General features: G+C 43.6%; 1 protein-coding gene across 2 annotated transcripts in view; it reads right to left on the bottom strand.

Annotated features, from left to right (window-relative positions):
• Positions 1 to 18,818, bottom strand: part of NGB (neuroglobin) — a 71,088-nt gene extending 52,270 nt beyond the window's left edge. Inside the window, exons 1-2 of one of the 2 annotated variants that reach the window (XM_069208419.1) lie at positions 18,648 to 18,818; positions 15,219 to 15,356 (exon numbers count right to left, since the gene is read on the bottom strand). In XM_069208419.1, coding sequence (XP_069064520.1) covers positions 15,219 to 15,322 — 104 coding nt within the window. In that variant the 5' untranslated portion in view covers positions 15,323 to 15,356; positions 18,648 to 18,818. Of the gene's footprint in view, positions 1 to 15,218; positions 15,357 to 18,287; positions 18,408 to 18,647 lie in introns of those variants that run through there. The other variant, XM_069208420.1, reaches the window with a different exon arrangement.
• Between the last annotated feature and the right edge of the window lie 8,731 nt (positions 18,819 to 27,549).

The following is a 27,549-nucleotide window of genomic DNA, read 5'->3' as shown; positions in this document are numbered from 1 at the left end:
GCCGGAGTGCGGGGCCCACAGGTCGCGGTGCGAGCAGCGGGTCGGTGAAGTCGTCCGTTGACGGCATCGGTGAGACCAGGGTCGTAGTGTGAAGCGGGGCAATGTGACTCTGTGCGGCATCAGCAGGTCTCGTGCAGGCCAGTGGCGTCGTTGGCGGCGTCGCAGTGGTTTCTCCTCTTGGACAGCACAAAACACACCGTTCCCAGTGCTGCAGGTCAAGGAAACTGAAGTCTTTGGTGTCCCTAAGACTTCCAGCAGGAGGCAAGCTCTACTCCAAGCCCTTGGAGAATTTCCTCAAGCAGGACACACAGCAAAGTTCACCCTTTGCACTCTTTTCAGGCATAAGCAGCAACTGCATCAAGTCCAGCAAAGCAACACAGCAAAGGGACAGTACTCCTCCTTCAGCTCTTCTCCTGGGCAGAGGTTCCTCTTGATTCCTGAAAGATTCTAAAAGTCTAGGGTTTTGGGTCTGCTTCTTATACCCAGTTCTGCCTTTGAAGTTTCCAAACTTCAAAGCAAAGTCTCAAGTGTTTGCAAGATCCTTCCTTGTCCAGGCCAGGCCCCAGATACTCACCAGGGGGTCGGAGACAGCATTGTGTGAGGGCAGGCACAGTCCTTTCAGGTGTGAGTGACCACTCCTCCCCTCCAGCACAGATGGCTAATAAAGATATGCAAGCTACACCCCAGCCCCCTTTGTGTCACTGTCTAGAGGAAAGGTGTGAACAGCCCACCTGCCAAACTGCCCCAGACGGGGAATCCACAAACAGGCAGAGTCACTGAATGGATTAAGCAAGAAAATGCCTACTTTCTAAAAGTGGCATTTTCAAACGCACAATCTTAAAATCAACTTTACTAAAAGATGTATTTTTAAATTGTGAGCTCAGAGACCCCAAACTCCACATGTCCATCCGCTCCCAAAGGGACTCTACACTTTAATCAGATTTAAAGGTAGCCCCCATGTTAACCTATGAGAGGGACAGGCCTTGCAACAGTGAAAAACGAATTAAGCAATATTTCACTGTCGGGACATATAAAACACATTACTATATGTCCTACCTTAACCATACACTGCACCCTGCCCTTGGGGCTACCTAGGGCCTACCTTAGGGGTGCCTTCCATGTAAGAAAAGGGAAAGTTTAGGACTGGCAAGTGGGTACACTTGCCAAGTCGAAGTTACAGTCAAAACTGCACACACAGACACTGCAGTGGCAGGTCTGAGACATGATTACAGAGCTACTTATGTGGGTGGCACAACCAGTGCTGCAGGCCCACTAGTAGCATTTGACTTACAGGCCCTGGGCACCTCTAGTGCATTTTACTAGGGGCTTACCAGTAAATCAAATATGCCAATCGTGGATAAATCAACCAACAGTACCATTTCTATAGGGAGCAGTTGCACTTTAGCACTGATTAGCAGTGGTAAAGTGCGCAGAGACAATAAACCAGCAAAAACAGACCTGAAAAAATAGGAGGAAGAAGCCAAAAAGTTTGGGAACAACCCTGCAAAAAGGGCCATTTCCAACAAACATAAGTTGCTCTTATTACTGAAAAGGTTGGAAACCCCTGACGCAGAGGTATTACAGTCCACTGTGCTGGACATTTTTAAATATCAATGAGAAGGACATCAAGTATGGTGAACATTGACGTCTGTTAACAATCGTCGTCTTGGTCGCCACTATGAACAGAATGGGCTTGTAAACACTTTAGTGAAATGTGCGTTGTCAATGGAATATTGACTGGCAGTAACCTTGTAATGTTAGAGTGAAATATTTGCAATCTATAAAATTACAATGTTGGAGCGTCTGATTAAAAGCTAAAATGTAACTACGTTAGAGTGAAATATTAGCAAGCTATCAAGTAACACTGTTCGAGCCATAGTTTCCTTACTACAGTTTAATAAAAGAATTGTGTTAGAGTGAAATGTTGACCAAGGTACAGATTGTTTCGAGACTCTGGTGACAGAGCTGACTGGCTGCAATGTAACAATGTGGGAGTGAAGTGTTACGATGCAAAAGTGTGATTTTTGCAAGCTAAACAGTGTACCGATAGAAAGGAATGTGTACAAGCAGAAATCTGACGTAATTAGAGCACAATGTTAAAAGCTTGATGTTGTATTTTTGGATCATAATGTTTATAAATTATAATGTTGCAGCAGAAGGCTAGCGTGTTACAATGTTTGGGTGAAATGCAGGAGCTAGTTAATAAATAATATTAAAGTGAAATGTTTACAAGACAGATACAATGCACCCATGTTAAGAGCGAAATATAGGCATGCTACAAGGTTACACTGCGGGAGCAATTGTTTCTACAATACAGTGATAGACCATGGACCATTATCTTTTCTAACAGATCTCACTCGGTCAACATATCATCTATCTATTGGCCGTGACATTATTGACTGCGACATCTGCGTATTGGCCGTGACATCTACCTATTGGCCGCACCAAAGCTTCCAATAAATTACCCACGAGGGTCGGCACTGTCCCTTCCCCTTGAAGGTAGGTTTATAGTGTGACCCTTGTACAGGTTCAGATTATTTACTTTTTGGACTACTATAAGCGTGATGCTGATGACATCCAAACACGGATCTGTTTCTCCCACAAGCCTGGGGGGTACGTAAGCAAGCCAGGGACTACTTTACTGCACACCCAAACATGGATAGATCAGTACTGCCAAAGTCAGAGAACTCACTTCTCTTTGACTTGCCCTCATCCTTGACCCACCAGACACCCCTGACAAAGGGAGTTCTCAACCTAGGGGGTCATTATAAATACACAGCTGCCCTTATTATAGGAGCAAGATAACATGATGCACAGTTTAACAGCTGTTCATCCCTTGAAGCATCTTCTCTAGTTCTGCTGCCTCTGTGAATTACCTTAAAGCCCAAAACACAACTCTTCTCATATCAAACATCCAATTATTAATCAAGATCAATTTATTTATCCAAACATAAATAAATCCCTATATTATTCCTTAGAAAAACAAAAAGAATTGATCACAAAACACACATTGCAACAAAATCAGCTTTGCCCCCAGCCTCACAGAGTTAATCCAACCAAAGGTTAAATCCTAAATTAAAAACAAAGTCTCCACTCTAGACACAAAGTCCAAACGTCAAAATGACAGAGATGATAGTCAGGCCCAGCATATACAGCTCTACGGCTGCAAGACTAATCTAAATACCTGACAAACCAAAATACCTGGTTGAGAAGAGCAAACTGCCTCAAAGACCTCTGCATGATCTCCTGCAGCAACTACTCCAGCGACATGTATGAGAGTCTTCCAGGTAAGACCAGAACAAGCTCCAAAATATGAAATCAGCACATGCTCCCCCGGAGGCTCTAGAGATTGCAGACAGAAAAGAAAACCAGCAGCGGTGCAGAGGCTAGGGACTTCAGAGAAAAGCTAATGACTGCAGAGACCTGAAAAAGAAGTAGAAGAACTGAAGTGGTATGACAGGTGCAGGAGACTTCTAAGAATTGCTGGAGACTGAAGACAGATGAGAAAAGAAAGGTAAACCAGGGCTGTAGACATCAGCAACCTTAGGAAAGAACAGGAAAACAGTGATGCAGGGGATAAAGACTTCAGGGGAAAGAATAAGAAGTTGGGCTCAAGAACAGAGGCGATAAATACAGGTGCAGCCATTAGGGAAAAGCTAGAGACTGGAATCCCCGCAATAAAAAGCAGGGGAACAGAGCTGCAGGGAGCAGGGCCTGTATATTATTTAGGGAACAGACGGAGAAAGAGACACCTGCGAAAGAAACATAGGTCGAATAAACAGGGGGCTGTACATCAGGGAAAACCTGGAGACTGGAGAAAGGAGCACAGTAACAGGGTGCAGTGAACAGGGGGTGAATATTATTAAGGTAGCAGCTGGAGCCTGGAGAGATCTGAGAAAGGAGCAGGGGAACTGAGGTCCAAGAAAGAGGACCAGAAGCTACAGGAAAGCAGCACACTGAAGACCGTGTACTGTGCGAGAGGCATACAGTGTCAATGACAAATGGGCTGGACAGGACCGAAGCAGAGCTGAAAATAATTGAAGCAAGGCTGGACAGGAGCAGGCAACTGCCTTTGACAAGGGAAATGATTCTGAAAACAGTTGAAGAGGGGCTGCCTAACGTGTTGGCAGCAAAACGTTAAGCTAACGATGCGCAAGAAAACATTAGACTTCAACTCCTTATAAGCAGCTCCTGGCTACTGCACACCCTGGATGTTTTCACATGACTGGGGTCTGCACAAGATGAGTGCCAGGTGTTACTTGTTCGCTGCTGCTCTCAGCCCATGAACAAAGGAGACAGAACTTTGGAACTCCAGATGCCACCGAATAGAAAGCAATCAACAGCATGTGTCTGTTTTTTTCGTGATTTTTTGGCTTGCATTCAAAGAACTGTAGTCCCTGTAAATTAGCTGTGTATCCTCCCATCCTCCAGTGGAAGTGCAAGCAAGAATAGGCCAAAGTCAAGTTTCATTTCAAGTTTGGTACTAGTGTCCAAGACACAGATGGCCCAGAAACAGTTCATCTCAAAAAGTTTGAGTCGTGACAATAGTGATACTAGGATAATAGTGCATGATGAACCAAGGTCCTTCCTCCAAACTCCTTACCCCTCAGTACCTGTCTAGCACAGAGAGTACCCTGTGAAATCCATGAAATCCCTAAAAGCCATCTGATCTGGCAGGTATATGCCCAGTGTCCCAACTAATTGCCTCTTCAGCAAGGTGTTTGATATGTGGATGATAGCCCTTTGTGCTACTCGGCAAATGACCCTTACCTACAGTGTCAGAGGTTGCCCTGTATAAAACTTTAGGTGCAATGAAAATAAAATAAATAAGAGGATAAACATACACATCTGGCACTTTTGCATGAGCATACCAGATGTGCATACCCACAGAGATGCTTACAAACAGGGCTGCGAAATACAGTATGTCAAATGCTAGTTGCATGTGAAACAGACACTGGCATACCATGGTAGACATACAATAGTGGATGTGTAAAAAGTGAAATTATTGTGCTGTTTGGGCTAGATTGACCTTTTGGGGTGCAGAAAAAAAATGGATATTCTTATGGGTTTTCCCACGTCTGTAGCACCACAGTGTACAAAAAATATAGACTGGAATGCAGCCCAAATTAGTTATCAAGGGTTAAAATTAGTTCAGACATTCCGTCCATCAACTTTTTAGGTCCCACCTACAGACAGCATTTAGTGGTCTGTTGTAGAAGGACCTCTTTTGGAAAATACAAAAAATTGACAGTGGGCTTAATGCCAGTCTACTGGTTCTCATTGATTGGCCTCCCTGTGACTCTCATTTGCTTAATTCTTGTTGGTAGGCTTAGGTGAAATTGAAATTACACTGACATACTTTGCATAATTTCAGGGATGTTGCATCACATTTGTTGCACTAAATTCCCAAAATTACGCAATAATGCTACTTTGCGTGATTATGGACCTTTCACTGTAAAAATGTATTGTGAACTCACTGGAACAACAGAACACAAGCAGCTGTTCACTGTGCTTTCAGGGGGTTTGCACTATTTTAGTGTGAAATACATGCTCCCATAAAAAATTAAGGTGAGAACACATTTTCTGCTAAAATATAGTGTAGAATGACGGATTCGCATTTTGCGTTATTACCAGGAACTCTGCAGAAAGTCTGTATAAATACGTGAAAGCAAATTTCACACATCCTACTTTTTGGATGACTTTCCTTCCTCTCTGTGTGTTTGCCTTTCCCCTGGAGCAAAGTTTATTTACCATTATTTTGATTAGATGACTTGTATCCTTTCACTACACACAATAATTGAAGCACTTTTTTGTCTTCAGCCCTTTATAAGAGTGCATGTGTTTTCTTGCTCTCTTTCTACTATGGAAAACCTGCCATTTGCTGCTGGTGACTTCATTAAAAAAAAAAAAAAAAAAAAAAAAAGCGCTGCACAACTAAAATATTTACAATGCCAAGTGGCGTCTGCGATCTTGGAATAGTAAATATTAAACAAAATAAAATAGCACCTGTATCCAACCACAGGTGTGCGCAAGCATGGTAAAGCAAGCCTGTGCATACATCATCAGGCATGTGCATGCATATATCATCTTCATGCATGCTTCTGCATATGGACCGACCCAGCTGCCAGTAGCATCATGGTGTGTACGCGCACATGCTTGTATTCACATCGTAATGCCTTTCTTTTTTATTTGACCATCCTGGACTGCATGGGCAAAAAGCGTTGCTAATGCTGGTTTTCTTTTCAGTGAGTTTATCTAAGTGCCACAGATAAGTCCCGATGTGGGTCCCCAGTTCAGTGCGCCATAAGATTCAAAGTGCACCTCACTAATTTTCAAACATGTCTAGGGTTGCTTCTGTTCCAATACAGAAAGTAGAGTAGGCAGGCTTCACTTCAGGTTTGACTGTTGCTACTGGGGTGTGGCCAAGGCTGATTTGCCCTATTTGTAGCAGCACAATGAGCAAAGAATAATGGAGAGGGTGCGGCCCAGAGTAATTACCAGTGTCTCAGGCTGATTCATGCATTCCAGCTACCGCGGATTTGCTCACATCACATGCACACCCAGTCAGTGGCGTAGCGTGGGTTGTCAGCACCCGGGGCAAGGCAAGTAATTTGCGCCCCCTAACCCGTGGATTTTAGCACTCGAGTCCCCCCCCCCCCCCCCCCCCCCCTCCAGATGTTGCGCCCGGTGCGGCCGGCCCCCCCTGCACCCCCCACGCTACGCCACTGCACCCAGTGCATCCCAAAACACATAAAACAGGTCCATGGACTAAGAGAAAACGTTAATGGCTAGGCACTAACAGATACACACACTGTGCTTAGAAGAGATTAATAGGCGCATTCAGTAGTCCATGCACGGGGAAAAACATTCTTAGGCACACATACACCTAAACAAACATGCAAGCTTTATTACTAGACAACGTATACAGTCGCCCGCCTTGAATAAGGTAGTTTCGTGAGCACAGAAGTCACTTTTCATGAACGTACACAAGGCCTACACAATTCTTGTGCAAACAAACTCCCTTGTAGGAGCGCACACTATTTGCATTCGCCATACAAACTCTTTTCCTCAGGTATTGGTTCATTATACGTAGACGTGGACACGTAAACCCACACGCAGACGCGCACGTAGTGGCGCAATCTGCTCGTTTTTGGAGTGCCTGCGCCGCGGCCGCTGCCCTCGAAGGGTTCCCCCGCTGATAAATGAACGTGTCACCCTGGATTAGGAACCCCGATCACTGACATGGCGTCCGCGCGCCCGCTGCCAAGTCCTTTATCTTCATCAAAACCGGAGAGAGATGGATTGCCTGCCGGGGACCTGTCACTGGCAAGATACTGGGTAACTTCTGCAGCGGATCTGTATCCGAGGGCGGACGAGCAGCAAGGAAAATAAACCGAGTTTTGGATGGATCTGAACGGCCGGTACAGAAAGGGCCGAGTCAATCTTATGCCAGGTTTGTACTTGAAAGACTCTACCTTGGCTTTCTCAATCGTTCAGAGGCAGCTGCTGGAGTGTAGTTTCAGTTGGTTCAGCAGGTGTAGTGGCACCAGGGCCAAGAGTTCTGAGGGGCCCACTGAATCCTGATTATTGGAAGACAGCTCTAAAACAGAGACCATCCTGTTGTCCCTGTCTCATGCAGAATCAGCATCTGAAGGGCTTTGCCTCAAAGTAAAGTTAGTGAGTGAGGTGTATAATTAGGTCAATTACGTCAAATTATTATCCAGTAGAATAGAATGAACATAAACAGCTTAAAGGCTAAATATAATCAATGCATCTCAGAACGGCCATTCCGCAGGCCCTTACTGCTCCTGCAGTGCAGGGGTCCTGAACCCTTCACGGGAGTACTCATTCAGCAAACATTCTGGAAGAGGGTCACGCCATTTCGTGTTATACCACTGCGTCCCATATTAAAAAAAGAGCTGTGAAATATAAAAACTCTAATTCGTACCAATAGGAGCTATTAGCTTTCATGTGTTTCTCCTCATGCTAACCCTGCTCACAGGGTGTGCCCATCCCGGAAAGAAGGGGAACCACGCCCTTGGCACGCAAGAGGTAGGTTTTGCAAACCAGCTGCCTCTGCCAAATTTAATGTTTCTTGTGAAATATGAATTATAGCTCTCATGAGCTCAGCTATGCACCTGCTCATATTTTTGGTGAGAATTCAGACAAGTAATTGATACTAGAAACTGCATGTGGAACAGTATAAATGTGGATCCTGCATTCACTCGGGAAGTTTCTCTCTATTTGCCACTTGGGAGGATCCACTTGTTAGTGGGCCCTGGTTCACAGACAGTTTTTTGTTGCTATAAACAAATTACAGACATGATCTAAACGTGAGATACAGTGTTTTCTTTGACAACGCCTAATACCATTGTTACCTCCGTATTCATAATCTGTTTTATAAAATGGATTGCTTCTAAGTTCACTATTACACCAACCTCACAGGACTCAAAATATGTTGTTCTCATTTGTTACGAATTTTGGATACATAAACAATAAGTGACCTAGCTTATCCAGTGCTTTATATTTATACTTCAAAATCTCTTAAAAATTAAGAACTTTGTTCCTAATATTGAATGAATAATGTGATACTAATCCAAGCCTAATCATCCACAATGACGTCTGAATAGGTTTGTCTTAATCCCTCCAATTAGAGAAAAGAACTTAAAACAGCAGGTAAGTAAAGAGAAAATAACTAAACGGTAAGTAATTAGTACTGCACGACTAAGATGCACAGGGCTTCAAATCGGGTATGTTCTGCCATGTCTCAGACACCATAGTCATTAAAGACTGATTTTTTAATTGGGTCCCTACAACGTCCTTTTGTGTGTGCAGGCAAAATCACTGATCATGTCCTTCATGACTGTCAAAACCGTAAAGGTGATTGATGTCATAGATGCAGTCCCACTTTACGTTTCACATGTTTTATTTCATCTTGCGTTCCCTAAGAGCATTTGCTTTTTCCAGATGCTAAGTTTCTGTATTTTTCATGTGACATAGTTCTCTTTTATAGTGCATTCCTTGAACTGAATCACCTTTAGGTGTTTGGGTGAGTTCGGTTTGAGGGTGGGTGTTCTGAGTGCACGATTGAGAGCTCTGTAGCTGAGGATGAAGTTAGTGGGAGTTTCTCACAGTGGCTCTCATAAAAGTGTTCGGGTTACATGATCACCTACTCCTTTGCCTATCTGCAGAGCACCCTGAACAACGATGACGTGTGTGCCAATTGTAATTATCATTTTATCTGAAAGTGTGTGAAGAAAATATATACTGCTGTCTAAATATTTATATCACCAACCAAAATAAAAATGTTGAGTTCAGTTATGGGCGAGAACACTGTGTGGGTTTTATGAGAGAGAGGATATGATAAAGGGCGGATAATTACAAAAAATACTTGCAGAAGTACAGCGTTAAAAGGCAGTGATGAAAAGGAAGAAGCCGACGTGATATGTGAAGATGTCAGTAGAAAAAGGGCTTAAGTAATAAGCGATTGCATAGAAAAGTTGTGATTGACATATTCTGACGTCTACCTTGCCACAGACCTTAATTATTAATTCCCAGCCTCATATTTCTAGAATTGAAGGCGTTTCAGTTTAATTATTCACAACACAAATCATGGAGTTATTCATCTATCTGATGCTGTCAACAAGCACTGGCAAAACAAATAGTTCTGGGTGTATGCTTGATGTTGTGTCAGATGTCTAGAGGGAATAACTGAATAGTCCTAGAAAGGCACCCAATTACAGGTCAGGGGTCACGCTAAGTGATGCAAATGATTTTAGTTCACGTGTTTTAAGCTGCACCCTTAAATAAGTAGGCCGTACCTCCAGTAAATAATCCATAGTTATGCTTCATTGGCCACACAGCCCTACTTTTTTTATCCGAATTAAAGCACTGAAAATATACTCTTAAAGGCAGAGGTGTGAGTCTCTTCTGGGGCTGGATACAACTCCAAATGCATTTATAGTTCCTTAGCACTATGTGGTCGACTTTCTGTTATTGTTTGCTTTTATGGCCAGCATTATTCCACGGGGTTAGGTTCACCTTGTCTTGGAAAGCGTTGATGCATTTGGGCCTGGACGGCAATCATTGGAAAAGAGGTCCCAGATGGAAAACTTCAATATAGTAGTGTTGTTTAACTATAGTCCTGAGGCAAGTTATGGGCTGAACTAGGAAAAAGGTAGGCCAGTTCCTGCTATATGGCACAACAGCCTCTTAAGGAGTAGAAGCCTATATATCGAATGTACCAGTCGTGATCGTGAGTTGCTAGCGGCTTCCCCTGGGCCACGGCCCCACACTGCAGTCCCTGCTAGCACCGGTCTTGACTAGACCTAACCAAATTAGGAGTTAGAACCACCAATAACATGATGGCTGCAAGGATGGTTTCATACAGTTCTGAAATCAGGTTGACTTCCAGGATATAAAAAACAATTGCTTTCTCATCCTCTTGGGGTTTTTAAGCAACGTGCAGGCACAGGCTTGGTTGTAGAGTGCTGGACCTCGCACCTCTCGATATTAAAAGTGGTGTTACTGGCCCTCGACTTAGACAACAATTTTGTGGATTCAGCCCAAAAGGCTGATGTCACTTAAAAAGGCTTGAATGCTTTAGTTTCAACGTAAATGTTTAGCACTTTCAAATAAACCGTCGTTTTACTAGCAGGAGAGAGAAAGGAATGACATAAAACAGAGTAGTTATTAAACGTGAAGCCCAGCACTTTATGTGACAGCTAGGAACTTTGGTAAGATGACTGATTCATGAGGTCTATTTCTTTCTTTTCCAGCAAGATTCATTAGGGACCCAATGTGATGGTCTTGCACTGAGAATTACTTCTTTATCAAGAGGTTATATCAGGAGGTTGTCTAGTCCAGACTATTTGCAAATTAGGATTGTGTGGCCCTGTCCGCGTAACCCACCTTCTGTATAGATGCACAGTGCCCCTTGTGCCGTAGTTGGGAAGTCACAGTCACCCTCACAAGTCAGGGGCTATTAATACTTCTCTTTTCTTTCCTGTTTCTGTTTCCCACTTCGGAGCTGTAGAGACCCAATTAAAAGGCTTGTGGGGCAATCTATACAGTGTATACAGGTTCGGATTGTGGTAGAGGTTTTCTGCAATTCGGGGTTAATTATTCGCTGAAATCACATGTTCTCCGCTTTTCACAAGCTACCAAGACAGATTTTGTTGGATTAAGCGTTTGCCGCGACTTGTTGACAAAGAGCGAATGGAATAAGCATGGTAGCCAAATCCCTCGAAGAGAAAGTATGGCCCAGCGCCTGCTGGCCTCGGACCGACTGGTGGATTTCAAACTAGGGTTAGCATAAGGATTCATTACCTAAATTAATTAAAAACCATGTAATCACAACTAAAATCACTGACTTTTTATAATTGGTATCGCGTAGGATTGGGGTAGTGTCAGGATAAGCAACGCAGTAAAGGTAAAAAAGGGGCGATGGTAAATTTTATGTAAAAATAGGGTTTGAGCTACTGAAAGAATGGGTAAAAGTTCCTTGGCAATGACAGAAGAGGTAATGGCAGGTGGCGTGGTGGTATGTATCCCTTCCACAAGCTTCCGGTAGCTGCAGCTGTAACAAAACTCAGCATTTCGAGGGAATGACGCTCACGTTGAATACAGGTCTTTCCGAAGATTAGTCTGTAGGGGCCCCCCAATTCCCAGGAGTTATATCAATGGTCAGATAGCATTTCTGAGGGGTGTAATAGTACACCTCTTAACTTGTGAGTCTCTCAATCATATTCTGGGGTGTTTCATTTCTGAGTTTCAGGTGACCCTGGCACGCAGCTATAATCGCTTCTTTGCAGGGCAGTGATGTACTAAAGCACACTAGTGCCCCGTGGCTTTGTGAAGACAGTATGTCAGGGTGTTATTAAGACATAATGGGTCCCACAATGGAATAAATGCGGGCTGACTCTGCCTTGTGGTACAAGACCCAGTGCAGATCTGCCAAGCTAAAACACTACAATGCAAGGTGACAGCAAGGTCAAGAGTTTTGAATGTGAGGTCTTGTAGGGTTAGTAAAATGGTCTCTACCACAGCCACCGTGTTTAGGCAGTTGCTTTTGCAGTGATATGGGATTATTTGAGGCCAGGTTGTGGAGTAAGATGATTATTAAAATTCAGATGATGGTGCTCATAACACCCTTCTCCTATCGCCTTGGCTTTTAAATGTAAACTGTGGCTATTATGTTGTTAAGAAGTCAAGACCTGAGCCCTGGGTTGAGGTATCATTGAGACTGATAAGCCATTTACTCCCAAAGGTGGAATTGTTTCCTTTTATTAGGAGGAGGCAAGATGACAACAGTAATTGTTCAAGCCTTTACATTCTGCCCCCTACCTCCATCTTGATGGGGTGTCCTACCCGGCACAGGGAGTGGAGCATACAACTTCAAGCAAAGCTCTGCTTCTTAATAAATTGTGCCCCCCCCCTCCCCCCACCTCCATCTTGATGGTATGTCCTTCTCGGCACAGGAAGGGACCAGAGTATCCAACTTCAAGCAAAGATCCGCTTTGTAGGGAAATCTGAAGCCAGACAGCACATATGACTTCACCCATGCCTTGGCCATGCCCAAAACATGCCCAAAACATGTCTGCCAGCCACAGCTCTAGTACTTGCTCTTTGCTCAAGGCTAATGTGGACTGAAAAGAGTTGTCTGACTTCATTTGGTTTTCAAATTCTTGCTGCTTTTAGTTTTCAGTCTTTCTGACATCCAGGTCATCGTTTCACTGTCGACTTTCTGATTCTTGGGTGTTTACCATTTGCTGATTCTTCAAAAGAAATATTTTTGCAAGTCATTGCTCTTAATGATGTAGTATGGGCCTTCCAAAGTAAGCTTCCTAAACCAGGAGAGAGCTTCCTTTTTGATGCATAAATCGATGCAATAATGAAACAATATGAAAACAATAAATTAACTTATCTTGTATAAACTTCCTAGTCTTCTTGACTGTGGACATTAATGAAAATCTGCTTGTTCCACCTGCAGATTGACTGAAGACACTTCGCTGCCCAGGATTCTCTCCGAAAGCCCTGGGATCGCGGTACTTGTTCTAAGTCTCCCACCGCCACTGCTAGAACAGTCACTCTCTAGCCTAGATTGTCATCCACCAAGCTGCCCAAGATCTACCACCCGAAACAAGCTGGAGACACACTACCCTGGAGACCGTCTGTCAAGGACTGCAGTCATTGCACTGCCTGTCCCTAAACAACTGATCCTACTTCAAAGCACTCAGATTGCAGCTGTGTCTGTGTGGTGGGTTGTTCTGTACGTTCATCCAGGTTCTTTACATATGAGCAAGAATACATTTTAGGAAAACAACTTTAAAGGCTGCACACGCGGTCTTACTTACAAACATTCCATTGCATCAGAGCACAGTAATCGGGTACAAATATACACCTACATTAACAGGCACAGACATTTGTGCTAAAGGGTTCTTTCTTTCTCTGCAGAGTTCTTTGTGTAATCTGTAGGGCACTTGTTCTAATCATTTTCATATAGCTAATGTGGTTAATATACAGTTTCTGAGACCGGTGTGCAGCCTGCAAGTCATCGGAAAGTCTGTGCGGGTTATGCATCTCCAGCAACGATGTGTGTTTTGTAACTTAAGGCCATTTTTTAACATGGTGACATAAGTCCATGCATTAATGTAACTGCCATAGAATTATTTATGTAGCTTGTATGTCACAGTTTACCATTAGAAGACTCGATTCACTGCATGTTTTCCTCATAGGTAGGCGTGGTTTACTCCTGGAAATATAGGAGTAAGGCACACTTAAAACAGAACCTAAACTACTAACACAAACAATGATGTGTATGAGACCCAGAGCGAGAAGGCTCCCTTCAAAAAGTGCATTCACTAACAGGGCGAGCTCTATCTCAGTAAAGTGGTATAGTTCAAAAGAAAAAACATTTTAAAAAACAACACATCGGGCCCTTTCCCTTAAATCTGGCTCTGACCATTTGTTTGACTTTGGCAGTGGTTTTAAGCGATCCTTTACAGCATCCCCAATACTGTGCAACATAGCTAAAGATGAATTTAAAAATTGCTTACGACGTGGCCTCCCGTCTAGGGTGACCAGAATTTTAATGCCAAAAACAGGGATATTTCACAAACAATAGAAAAAGGACTACAATTTTACTTCAAGCGAGCACACAGACCGACAGAGCTCATCAGCATAAGAATTCCAGAAGAGGCACTAAGAACATAAAACAATGCCATTTTTAAAACCAATATAATGCCTGTTAATTAAATTGCTTTATGATAACATCTGCTAACTATCTCTGCTTTGGAAAATGAACATAATCACCTCCCACCATTTTCAGTCGACCCTCTGTAAAAACCAGGACTTGAGCTAAATTTCCCAAAACCTGCCAGGACAGCTGGTGAAAACACTGGACTGTCCCAGCAAACCCAGGACACCTGTTCACCCTACTCCTGTGTCAATTTGTAGGTGCATGCACGCGCTCACCTACAAAATGATGTGGTGCTTTTTTAAAATTTGTATTTACCAATCCAAGTTGAATCTATAAATAAAAGGGAAAAATTGTGAAAGCAGATTTTTTTTATTTATTATAAGTGGCGGGCGGAAGCAAAAGCAACACGATGGGTGGGGGAAGCAACACAAAGGTGTGGTTTGCGGGAAGTAACTTAGAAGGGGCTGGTGAGAGGCAGAGAAAAGCAAATGGGCAGGAAATTAGAGAGCAACGTGCTGTGGGCAGGGTGAGAGGTGAAGAAATGTTAAGCAGGGTGGAGCAGAAGCACACAGGTGGGAAAGTAACACAAGGGACAAGCACACACAGGCGAGAGCATCACATAAGGGGCGGGGAAGAAACTCACAGGCGAGAGAGGGTAACATGGAGCGTGGGGGGAGAAGCACACTAGGAAGACAGTTGGATAACACATGAATTCTTGTAGGGTGGTTAAAAAAAAAAAAAGTTGTTCCCTAAAAGTGAGTAGTAGAAGAGCATAAGTAAATGGACAATGCTTCAGGGGAGGGACTGACATAAGATGGACAGAAAAAACATCAGTTAAAAGTAGGAAAACGAGTGACAGTAAAACCAGCCAGTGGTAAACAATGGGTGGGCTTCAGACCCTTCTATGTTCTTGGTAAACCCACAATATGTCCTTCACAACCAGACAGATGTACTGTATGATAGGCGTGACCTAAAAAGCCATACATATTTTAGAGGGTCCACTGTAGCTCGCACTCACCTAGTGAACCAGACAATTCCATGTACGAGGGGGTCTTCAGTCACCTGGCTCCAGGTGTCTCGAATCATCTGCTTCTCAGCGTCAGATAAAGCATCCCCCTCCATTGTCCTGTCTCGCAAGAAGAAAGCCCAGTGCTAGCTGTGCAATGAGGGACAAAACAAGGGTCCAGATTAGCCACAGTAGTGAACAGGGCTGAGATTACAGTAACAGATGAGAAATCAATCGAGATTACAGTGACAGTTGAGAATAGATCTGAGATTACAGTGACAGAAGAGAAATTAGTCTAAATAGGGTTGGTATTACAGTGCCAGGTGAGAAATGAATCTTGGTTAGTGACAGCTGAGAGTACAGTGATAGATGGGAAATGAGTCCTGATTACAGTGACAGTTGAGACTAGGGCAGAGATTACTGTGGCTGCTGAGAGTGGAATTTAGGTTACAACGACAGAAGAGAAATGAGTTCCAGAGTACGGTGACCACTGAGAATAGAACTAAGATTACAGTGAGAAATTAGTCTGAATAGGGCTGAGATTACAGTGACCGATAAGAAATGGGTCCATATTTCAGTGACATCTGAGAATAGAGCTGAGATTGCAGTAACAGATGAGAAATGAGTCCAAATAGGACCGAGATTGTGGTGACAGGTGAGAAATGAGTCCAGATTACAGTGTCAACCGAGGAGTGAATCCAAAGAGGGCTGAGATTAGTGTCATTTGATAAATGAGCCCTGAATACAGTGACAGCGAAGAGTAGGGTTTACATTGCACTGACGGCTGAGAAATAAATCCAAATAGGGCTGAGATTAAAGTGAGCTCTGTTTACAGCAGTTTAGAATAGAGCCATAACTGCAGTGACAGATGGGAGTATGGACTGGATTGTTCGACATATGAGGATGTGACCCAAACTACATTGTCAAATGAGCATAGGCTGCAAATTACAGTGACATGTGGGAATTGTATCGAGACACGCACAGCCATTTGAGAATTGAATCCAGATTACAGTTACTGCTGAGTATAGGGCGGAGATTACTGGGACAGGTGAGAATTTACTGCATATTACAATGGCCGCTGAGAATAGGGCTGAGATTAAAGTGGCATATGACAGTAGAAACTGGATTACAGTGACATGAGAATATGAAGGAGATTACATTGGCAGATGCAGTGGTCGCTGAGATGTTTGAGATTACAGTGACAAATTAATCCAGATTACAGCGGGATCTGACAATAGTTGTGAGATTACCGTGACAAATGAGTATAGGGTCGCACTACAGTAACAGTGTTGAAATTGGCTGTGATTGCTCTACAGTTACAAATACGGCCAGATTACAGTAAATTTGAAAATAGGGTTTAAGTAGAAATGGCTTGTGGAAACGGGATCTGGATTAGAAGGGTAATTGAGAATATGGTCCAGGTTAACAGGGACTGGTGAGAATAGGGTCCATATTACACTGGCAGTGGAGGATATGTTGTACTTTATTTGTTTGGAGTCTTTGTAGAGCATTCCGAACCAACTTGTTCTGGCTTCTAGGCGCGTTCGGCTACGAATGGGGCCGAGGTGTACATTAACAACTGAGCTACAGTGACAGGTGAGAGGGATGTAAGGTTACAGGAGCTGGTCGGAATAGGTTGCAAGTTAGGTTGCAGTAGAGAGCGGCGCGGGCAGGACGCAAGAGGGTAGATGTGTTTGGCAACACTTTAAAAAGTGGGCCTAGGTGTGACTGCGGAGACGGGGGAGAGAAGACGGACAGTATGTGCGGTGAAGCGAGGGGCGTAGTGTACAGTGAGAGCTGGGAAGATGTTCTGGTGCGCAGAGACTCACGGGGAGAGGACCTAGATGCGCAGTGGCCGGCGAGAAGTTGGTCCAGCTGGGCAACAGCGGGCGAGAAGAGTCGGGGGGACCGCCGCTGCTGAAAAGGTCCAGGTGGGCAGTTACAAGAGAGAAGGGGTCCTGAGCAGGGCAGAAGAGATCCCAGAGGAGCAGTGTTTAGAAAACTACAGGGTCCAGGTGTGCACTGGCAGGTGATAAAAGGGTTCAACTGTGCGGGCACGGCTGAGAAAGGCCAGGGGCGCCGCCCAGAGGGAAAGAGGGTCCAGCTGTGCGGGAGCTCCGCATAGGCGAGAAGAGGGTCCCGTTGAGCTGTGATAGCGCAGAAACCGTCCAGAAGGGCAGCGACTGGGAGGAGAAGATCCACCAGTGAACTCCCAGATAAGATTACGGTCCTGATGTGAAGTCAGGGGCGAGGAGAAGGGCCGTATGCGCAGTGACAGGTGAAAATAGGGCCCGTGCGTGCAGTTACTGGGGGAAGGGGGCTCGGGATGGCGAGAAGAGAGTCCAGATAAACACTGGCAGGTGAGGAGAGGGCCCGGGCGTGCAGTTACTGGGAGAAGGGGGCTCGGGATGGCGAGAAGAGAGTTCAGAGAAACACTGGCAGGTGAGGAGAGGGCCCAGGTGTGCAGCGGCCGGCGAGAAGAGCTATATGTGAAGTTACAGACCACAAGACGGCCCAGATGCACAGTCACAGGAGAAAATAGGGGCCAGGTGTGCAGTTACAAATGGGAAGAGGCCCTGGGCAGGTACGCGTGTCCAGAAGACAACAATGTGTGAAGTGCGTCCAGATGGTCATTGGCAGTCGAGAAGAGGGTCCAAATGTCCAGCGGTTGTGCTCCAAGCCTGCAGCAATTCCAGCTGTGTCTACTCCCTGTCACCTCAGGTGACGGTTCCGAGCTCAGCTCCAGGGCAGTCCCGGCCCCCTGGCGGTCCCCCGGGTGCGCGCTCACTGCACAGAGCCACGACTCGGCCACCCTTGCAGCATCAGCATCTTCCCGAGGGCTTGAAAAGTGCAGGTTCTGCTCAGGTGGTCCCAGAAGAAGAATCTAGAGACATCATGTGTGAGAGGCTATCGGAAGCCCGTGCCCCTCGCCCTTACCTATCCGGAGTGCCCGAATGAGACCGCGCGCCAGCTGCACCATTATCCAGTGCTGCCTTACCAAAGCCTGTTTCTACTGGGCACGGAGTGATGCAGCCCCTGACCCGAGCATCCTTCAGGTGCCACGGGCCCCAGAAGCCTCACCTCACTACCACTGGTCCGGAGCGACCCGTATCCTGCTGGGAAATGGCACCTGTCAGTCAGACGCACCTTTCCATCTCCCATTCCACTCTCCCAACTCCCTTCCCTTGTTCCGCCCTCTCTTCTTCCCCCGTCTATTGTAATTCATAACACTAAAATCAGAGCAGAGGCACCTACTGCTGAAACCAGAGCCCTGTGGAGAAGCGGGGCCGAGAACAGTCCAGTAGCGCCTCCCACGTCCTCAGCGCCCTGCGACCCCTAATGAATACATCACCTCTTGTCCCAGGCTTCAGGACCCGGCACAGGCAGTGTTTTTAATTCACTCAGGTGGGCACGAGGCAGAATTTGGGGACCGACACTCACCCACCAACGTCGTCTTCGTCGCTTTGTCGTTCCCTGTCTCTTTATCTCTCCATCTGCCTGCCCCCTCTCTCTTGCAGCCGTGGTCCACGCTCCGACCCGGGCTGCCCACTCCAGACTACACGGGGAGTGGAAGGGAAGCTGGCGCCCTGCCTCTGCGGAGACGCTGCCTCTCCTCACAGCGGCGGCTCTTAAAGTGGCAGCGTCCCCTTTCTCTGCTGCTCTGCACTCGAGGCAGAATGTTGCTCGGTTAGAAATACATCACTTTTGAGGCGCAGCCCCCCGAAAACTCCATTTAGGCATTTACTAAGCCACCCAAAATCGAATTGGAATCGCTTTGCTTCGTGTAGTAAATACAAAATAACAGTGCTTTAGGCAGGCATTACATTGTTGGAGCATGGACACTGACGCAAACTCAAATGTACAAAGACTTGTAAACCTGAGTTTGCGCCAAAATGGTGCGCCTACTCGACAGAGTTGTAACGATGAGAAATATCTTCTTTTCTCCTTGTTACTTATTTGGATATGTGGTGCATTCTGCAGCCCGTGTAGATAGAGGAATATGCTTCTAAGGATTGTTCTTGTGCAGGAAGGGATAACATCCTGCACAAAAACAACCTGCCCACAAAGCAGGCACCCTTGCCCCATGGCGCAACGGTGCTTGTCGTAGCGCTAGGCAGCCAGAAGTGCACCAGCACATGAAGGGAGGCGAACAGCACCATATCTTAGTAAATATGGCACTTCCCAGCTTTCCCATCTATGAAATGCAGCACAACTGTTTGCTGCACTATGTGAACTGTCAGTGCAAACGCTAACAAACATCAGGGTATCAAAGCTTTATTTTAGACCTAGATGGGCAAAACCAGCCACGCACAGGACAAAATGCACACAGACACCTATGCACACGGGTAAATGTACTGATGCAAATATACAAACGTGCATAGTCACAGGTGCACACTGGCTAACAGACACAGCTTTCATGTAAACAGGCTTAGTCTAAAAGCCAAGCTGATCCTACAGGAACGGATTTAAGGCCACCCTGGCTGAAGACATGCAAGCACACACAGCACATGTATTACATAGGAGCTTTACCTATGCACATAGGCCAGCTGACGTAAAGACACATATAACATACATTCAGGCAATCACTTACAAACAAATTGACACCCATACAGCACTCAGGAAGTCACTGCCGTAATAACAGCTGATACACACCAGAACTAAAATCCCAATGTATATAAATACCAAAGCTACCTGGGGGTGTGTACAGGACAAGACCAGCCCTACACACTGGTGGGTATATATGATGGTTAGCTAAAATATTTAACTCCGAGTTGGGCCAGCACTTAAGCTCCTGTATAATACAAAGTGTTATTGTAGCATACCATAAAGTAATAATTAAACAAGAAAACCGCCCTTACATTTAACCCATAAATTAATTATCCACAATATAACTCTTAAGAAATGTGTGTGTGTGATTGTGAGTGTATCCAAGGAAAGAGTGAAGGCCCTCGTCATCTCGGAATGAAGAGACTCTTGAAAAGCCGGCTTACATTCCATAACAGGTGAGACATTTATCAAGCCCAACATTGGTATAGCTGGGGACAGATCCACAACTGCACATCGAAGTCATATCAAGCAGAAGAAGCAGGAGAAGTGTTGTGTACGGATATTTTAATGGCATCCCCAGTGTGGCCGTATGCGTAGATCGGCATGGAAAACAGAACATCCTAGTAAGGTAGCAGCCATGAGTTTGAACATTACACTGAAATGAGCTGGCACGCTGGCTTTATATCAGCATTGTCCCATATCACCATCACCCTACTACCTTTAAAGGGATGTGTAGTTTTACATGCTGATCTGTGCCTATTGCTGTACTAGGGAGGATATATGACATCCACATAGCGCAGGTCCTGCTCCTTCAATAAAGGGCACAGTTACCGGAAATACACCGGGTCTGGGCAAATCGCAGTTGTGTTTTTTAGATGCAGAAAGAATACAACAAAACATTATGGATGAATGCTAGCAGTAAACAAAAGATGCACTTCTTGATACAATGGTAATATAGAAAAGGTTTTATTGGGTGAAAAGCGGATACAATAAGCCAGAACAGCAGTTTTGTTCTAAAATTGTGGACCGAACCCCAACAGTTTTTGTCCCTGTCTGTTTAGTGATGAATTGCGTAGCGTCGAATGCAAGATCTTGAAATTGTCTGTATTGGTTGTAAGGCTATTATGAGACAGCGCTCAAGCAGACGGACAACAGTTTTGGTACAGCAATATAACAACACCATAACATAACAAGCAAAATCAATGTACAATGATACAGTACGATCCCACAGTAATACAAGGATAAAACACAGCACTGCATAACAACACAGTACAACAAAACGTAGTGACACAAGAATACATCTAAATGACACCACGCACGGGGACAGCAATATCATAAAACACAACCACACACGAGAACAGCACACCAGCAAAACTACAGCACACCAAATTCTCAATGCAATACAACACATCAACAAGACAACGCAACACTAACACACAAAAGCAGAACACACTAGAACAAGAATATAGCATGAACCATCTTTACACAACAACAGATCAACAAGAGGACACACCAGCACAACTACAAAGCACAAGGCAGTATTAGCACAGCACATCAACATTACAGCATAACAACATAGTGACATAGTAGCAAAATAGTGTAGCAAATTTACAACACAAACTAGCAGAGCATACAACAACCCTACTCAACAAAACAAGAAAGCACAACTAACACAACAAAGCAGCACTACATATCACAACAGAACATACCACAACACGCATCATGTCAGTGGAATTCAATACCACAAAACATCAGCTAGCCAGCACAGTAACACAAGAGTGTATCACAACATACAAATCAAAAGCATAGAAAATACAATAACAAAACAGAAGATCAGCACAGATCAGAACACATTATGCATAAAATCATCCCACACCAACACATCACTACTGCAAAAACAAGCAATACAATAGCTGAAAAACGTGTTTGAGTTTTTGTATTGTGTTAATATGTTTTTTGGTTTGTGATGTAATATATTGTTATTGTATTGTGGCGTTTTACACCTGTATTGTGTTATGTTGTTTCATGACAACGTGATTTAATTTGGTGGTGTTGTAATGAGTTGTCATTTTTGGTTTATGTTGTTTTGTTCCTGGTGTGCAGTGTTGCATTTGTGTTGTGCTTGTGGTGGCTGTTTTGTAGATTATAAACATGCCTTCCCCATGGTGCTGCCATTATTCAAAATGTTGACATCTGCCATTGATATATGTTCAATATTTGCTCAACTTAAGGAATTTGTCAATGAGTGGCAGACTTCCCTCATCATTGGTGGCTGATTGGAAGTCAGTGTAGAATAGGGCCATTTTCAGATTCTGTGCATTTTGTTTTCCAGAAGTTGACATGTCATTTCAGTATCGAGTTCTCACAGCATCGCGCCTCTGGCAACAGTCAACGAACATGTTTCTTATGCTTTTCCTAAGTTAGGGCATCTATAACATATGTGTGTAGGTAGGGGTTGCTGTCTCCACTTATGTATGTATGTATGTATTTGTTTATTTATATATTTTTTTAATTTAATTATTTATTTAGGTTGGCTTAGAGCGCTTTTAGTTTAGGTACAATGATTGAAGGTGGGTCTATAAATATGTAGCATACCAGTAACCCTAACCAGTAAGCAGGTGGTAAAGCCTCAGAAGGGGAAAAGTCAAAAGGGAAGCACCGCTAGTTATAGTTACGTTAACTCGTCACCTGCATTTTCTTTTGGACACTTTGTAGACACTAGCCCTCTCTTTTTTTTGGATAACGGCCCAGTGAAAATATGAAAAAAGGGCACAAAGTCTACAAACTAATGCAATATTTTGGAGGCTGAGCAAAATCAGAAAAATATGGGATTGTAGAGTTTTGTTCCAGATAATCACTGGGTAGTGGCCCAGATACAATGGAACTGAAAGCAAAGATCCCACCTCTCAGATTTACCTCTTACTTTGCCTTCTTCTGATTCTCGAATTTTATGTTGGGGCTAGACTGGAGGTGGCAAAGGGCATATTACAGGCTGGGCATCCCTACCCCCATTATTCGTTTAGTCTCAAAGCCAGAAGTTGTACAAATAATGATAGTTATATCTGCAAACTGAGAGTTAAAAAAAAATATAACTCAACTTCTTTTAGACAGCTTATGTTTTTTTGGAGGAAATGACAAAATACTCCGTCCACCTTCAGGAAATATCCTGAATAAGTCAAAGAGAAGCATTAAGCTGCTTAAGGGATGTTGATTCATTATTTATTATGATGTCGGCCGTTGTAAATGTGGAACATCTCTGATATTCTGCATGCTCTGTTGTTTTAGATTATTAGATGTGATTTTGCAAGATGTTGTTATTATAATTCTTTTTTTTTTTTTTTTTTATTTTTTTTTTACCGTTTGGATTCCTACCCCATTATTCTTACATTATCTTACAACCGAGCTGCAAATTTCAGTGTTGTGTTGAGGGAGAATGAAGTGGAAAAGCAAGGCATTATCCCAATTTCCAACCTTTTGATCCCAACTCATAGTTTCCAAATTTTTGTCTTAGGTCAGTGGATTGTAGGAGAATAATACAGAGTATTAGCAATTCTTGTCCCAACTAAACTCCAACATCAGCTTTAAAAGTGAAGATCACCATTAAAGCATATTCACAAGAGGAGTTTCGAGAAATGAACATAAATGACGGTCCCTCTGTGACTACACAAATACCAATCCCAAATGGAATACTTGCAAGTGGATTGAGAATTCTTTCCCACCACCCTAATATCTATGCTTGTCCTCTTTCCCATTCAGTAAACACACATAATTGGCTATTCCCACTTAGCACTCACCATAGCCAGTTTCCGGTTGCATGCAGATAAATACTAGCTCCCAGCTAGCACACATCATTGCAGCTCACAACTCACAGAAAATCCTGTGCCTAGTTGGATTGTGGGTAATGAGTATGCAGTTGGACAACCTGTCGCTTCTTGAGTTGGCCCAGAATGTATACTTGCAGGGCAGCTTATATATACAGTTTATGATACGGATTACATTAGCTTCATGTAGCTGTATGCAAGGGATTCACTCATGTCTGTTGAACACTTTAGTTAAGACCCCAGTGGGGGATCTATGTAAAGGAGCTGGTAACAATTTTCATTGCTTCTAGCACTATCTGATGGTCTGATTTTTGTGGTTGTGCTGCAGTAGAGAGGATAGAGACTGGCTAGTAGTCCCTTCGATGCCCTTTCCAGCCCCACTCAGACCCCAACAAGAAGTCAAATGCCTACAGGTGATACCAGGAAGGAAATTACTTGGGAGTCCTGGACTAATATGACTTCCAGATCCCACCTACAGTTCCAGCTCCTAGTTTGAGGCTACAGTGGGAAGAAATGTTGGGATTGAGATCGAGGGTGTGTGACTTCCATTCCAAGCTAGTCAATTGCACGAGGAACATCAGGTGGGTATGGTTAGAGGAGAAGGTGAGTGCAAGGAATAATGCTGCTGGTCCTCCCCCTGCCCATGCCCACACGCTGTTTCTTAGTGCAGGATACTGAAGAGGCTGATGAATATCCTCCCACATCCACCACCCTGTGGCGCCCAATCCTCTTGCACTCTAGCAAGCTCACAAGGCCTAGTCCAATCATATGTTGCAGATATCAACGGTAATGCAATTTGCATTTGGGAGCACCCAGAAATGAGACACTCTGTTTTCCTACTGTATAATTTAGTAGTGGTTAAAGCCAGGGTTGGTTGGAAGAACAACTGATAACGTTTCCAGGTCTTCCTCCTACTATAGCTGTGCTTGAGAGGCTCAGTTCTTGCAGATGTGGAAGGGGAGAGAAGTAAGTGAAGGATAGGTTTTGGCGAAACACTTCCTTTCTCACTCCCATCTTTATTTACATCTCAGCATTAAATGTGAGGGACAGGGTGCGGTGGGAGAAAGTGAAATGAGTGGTCTGTGAGCACACGTCACTTCCAGTTCTTAGCTAAAGGAGCATCCCTTGCTGCTAATTTTATGGGCGGCATTCTGCCCACTTAGGCACCCTTCTCTTTATAGAGCCATGTTAGAATGTTTACTTTTGGCCCAGCTCGTTAATATGGAGTTTGAAGTCAACAGTATAATGAAGGAACCAAGAGAGAATTTCCTACAGCATACCAGGTCTGCGTTGAGGATCGGAACAACGGTCTCTAGAGAGATGAATTGCCAGTTTTAGGTGTTTAACCAAGGTCCTGCTCTGGCAAATATAGAGTTACATTCTGCGATGTCTGAATGGGTGTCCGAGGCTCAGTATTTCAGTGAATGTGCAACTAAACATAATACATTATCTTTATATTTCTCTTTCTCCTGCAGTTTTGCCATTTCTTAGTTCTGTTTCAACAAGTCTTAAATCGCAGGTAATGCTCTGGCTGGCAAATGACCTTACCATCCAAGGAGGCAATGACTGTTGTAACGTAAACCCAAATGCATGAAGATGATCAATTCTAGAATATGGATTAGGTTACGAGAGTCTGCAGTGAATAACTAGCAGTTGAAGAAGCGACTAGCTCTTGGGACTAAGAGGGGCAAATGCCCAAAGAGAAATTAAAAAAAAATGGAAAAGTAATAAAAAAGTCATGTTCGAAGTAAAGAAATCGATGTTACACGTGTAATGGAGAATCCAACAGCTTGCAGTTGCAGCCTGCAGTGGTTTAAGCATTGCTAAAAGAGGGCAATGTGAGAGTGAAAGACCTTTCAAGCTATGGTAAGGTGCATGGTTCTGGAGGGAAAGGAAAGCGAGACTCACAGACGGAGGTTGCATTGTAGGGATTGTGTTCAGTTTCGTATGATATTGTATGTCCAGCCTTCCACGAATCGCCGTTAAGCGGATGGAAGGTAAGCAATCGCGTTTTTATCTTGAGATGTATTTCAGGTTGAGCTTGGTGTTCGTTGTAGAGATCAAAAATCAACCCACCTGCTTATGGCAGTGACCTCAATGAGAGCTACATTCAGAGGTTGCATTTAAAATACCCAAAGTTTGGGCATATATATATATATATATATATATATATCTATCTGAAATGTCTATCTTAGGAACATACAAGTTTTAATAATAGTTATGAGACCAGAAGACCAAGTACAGGAATTACACATAAACAAAGATTTGATAACATATAATGGTGCCAAGTTGTATGTAGATGTTGTTCACACAGAATGGATAATTTGGTGAGTTATGGCTCAACATTCCATTGAGCAGGTAAATGTAACGAGTGGTACATGTGGTGAGCTGTACGTTCTCAAAGGAGAAACCTCTTTTAAGGGCAGAGTAGGGCTGTTAATTTGAATATGAAAATATTGAACCTCTGAAACCGTTTTTAGTGTCTTATAGGATCATTGACAGACTATCGGAAACGCAAATATCGTGAGGACAGAATATTGTGTCAGAAATATCAAAGACCAAAATATTGACAAGGTAAGTGCCAACAGGTAAGTAGAGATTTGCTGTTCTTAATGCCACATCTACGTATCTTGAAGATATATATATAGTCAAGGTACATATATATATGTGGAATTATATAAAGTAAAAATGTACTGACCAATATTAACTGACCTTCATTATATTATTGTTGTAGATTTTTTGACACAATATTTTGTCCCATAGTATTTGGGTTTCCTATATTCTGTCTAAATACCATCTTAAATCAGTTGTTGTTTCAGAAAAACAACATGGGTGTTAAGTCATCTGCAGTGATTTTAATGAATACATTGGGGTTACTTATCCTCCACTTCCAAACCATGCTGAAATCTGTCCCATAGTGAACAAGTTAGAAAAGTTTACCAGGCTTGACCTACCCTCTGCACGCCATCAGATCAAGCTATGTCATGAATCATCATTAGAGAAGCTGTGAATTGCCACCGGAAGACTACCGTGTCAAGACCTTCATCTGTGTTTCTACTATCTAACGCTAATTGGTCTAGAGAGGGAAATAAAGAATCAAACTTCAAGGAAAACATTTGGTTCTGTGCTTAATTGGATGAGGACCATAACATCAGGTTGTGTGACCTTTTTAAGAATATTGAGGAGACCGGTTTAACCATAGATTTTTAAAAATACCCAACAAGGTGAAGTATGTATGGTACATGGGGCATCCTGCCTGCAAGGGGGGATGGGGTGTAACAAAGTAGAACGTTGTGTAATCGTTGGTTCCAAGACCAGAGTGATATAAGAAAGACTCATACATATTATATTCCAATTTAAATAAATGTCATGCTCGGTTCTCTAAAAGCCAGCGTTGATGATGACTGCTGCAAGTAGGGGATAGCTTTTACATCTGATGAGCAATGTAGCACGATTTACAAAAAAATGAAGATTGATAAAATATTTGGAGTTCACACCTCTCCCATACAGATTGTTCATTTTCTTTCTTCCTTATTGGTGTTTTCTTACGTGGTGAGATATGGCCACTGCTTTCTTCTAAGCGCCAGAAGGTATATTGGTGTGTGCAGATGGGTACCAACAAACTCATAATAAACACAGCGAAACAGTGCAAATGTAAAAGTACAGTTTATTTGTTGCTTTCAGTTTCATATCAGGAAAATTACCCAGGGCCCCCAACCTCCAAGAAGATCCCACGGAAAGTGATCGAGGCAGCCAAATCCAACCATAATAAAAGTATGCATAAAAATCAATTCATGTTTCATTTGTAGCTGGTCATGCCTAACACCTACTTAGTGCGCATGCTTTGCATGTCCAACCTTTCTCATTACACTCTCAGGCAGCTGGAAATTAAATTAACTGGTAATTCTTCTATATCATGTTTCTCTCCTTACTTCGAACTCACCCATTTCTCTTTACCTTTCCCTCTACCTATC

The sequence above is a fragment of the Pleurodeles waltl genome, chromosome 9 (genome assembly GCF_031143425.1).
Source record: "Pleurodeles waltl isolate 20211129_DDA chromosome 9, aPleWal1.hap1.20221129, whole genome shotgun sequence".
In the NCBI taxonomy this organism is placed as follows: Eukaryota; Metazoa; Chordata; class Amphibia; order Caudata; family Salamandridae; genus Pleurodeles; species Pleurodeles waltl.
Note: the sequence above shows the minus strand (reverse complement) of the source record. Positions and strands in the feature narration are given on the sequence as shown.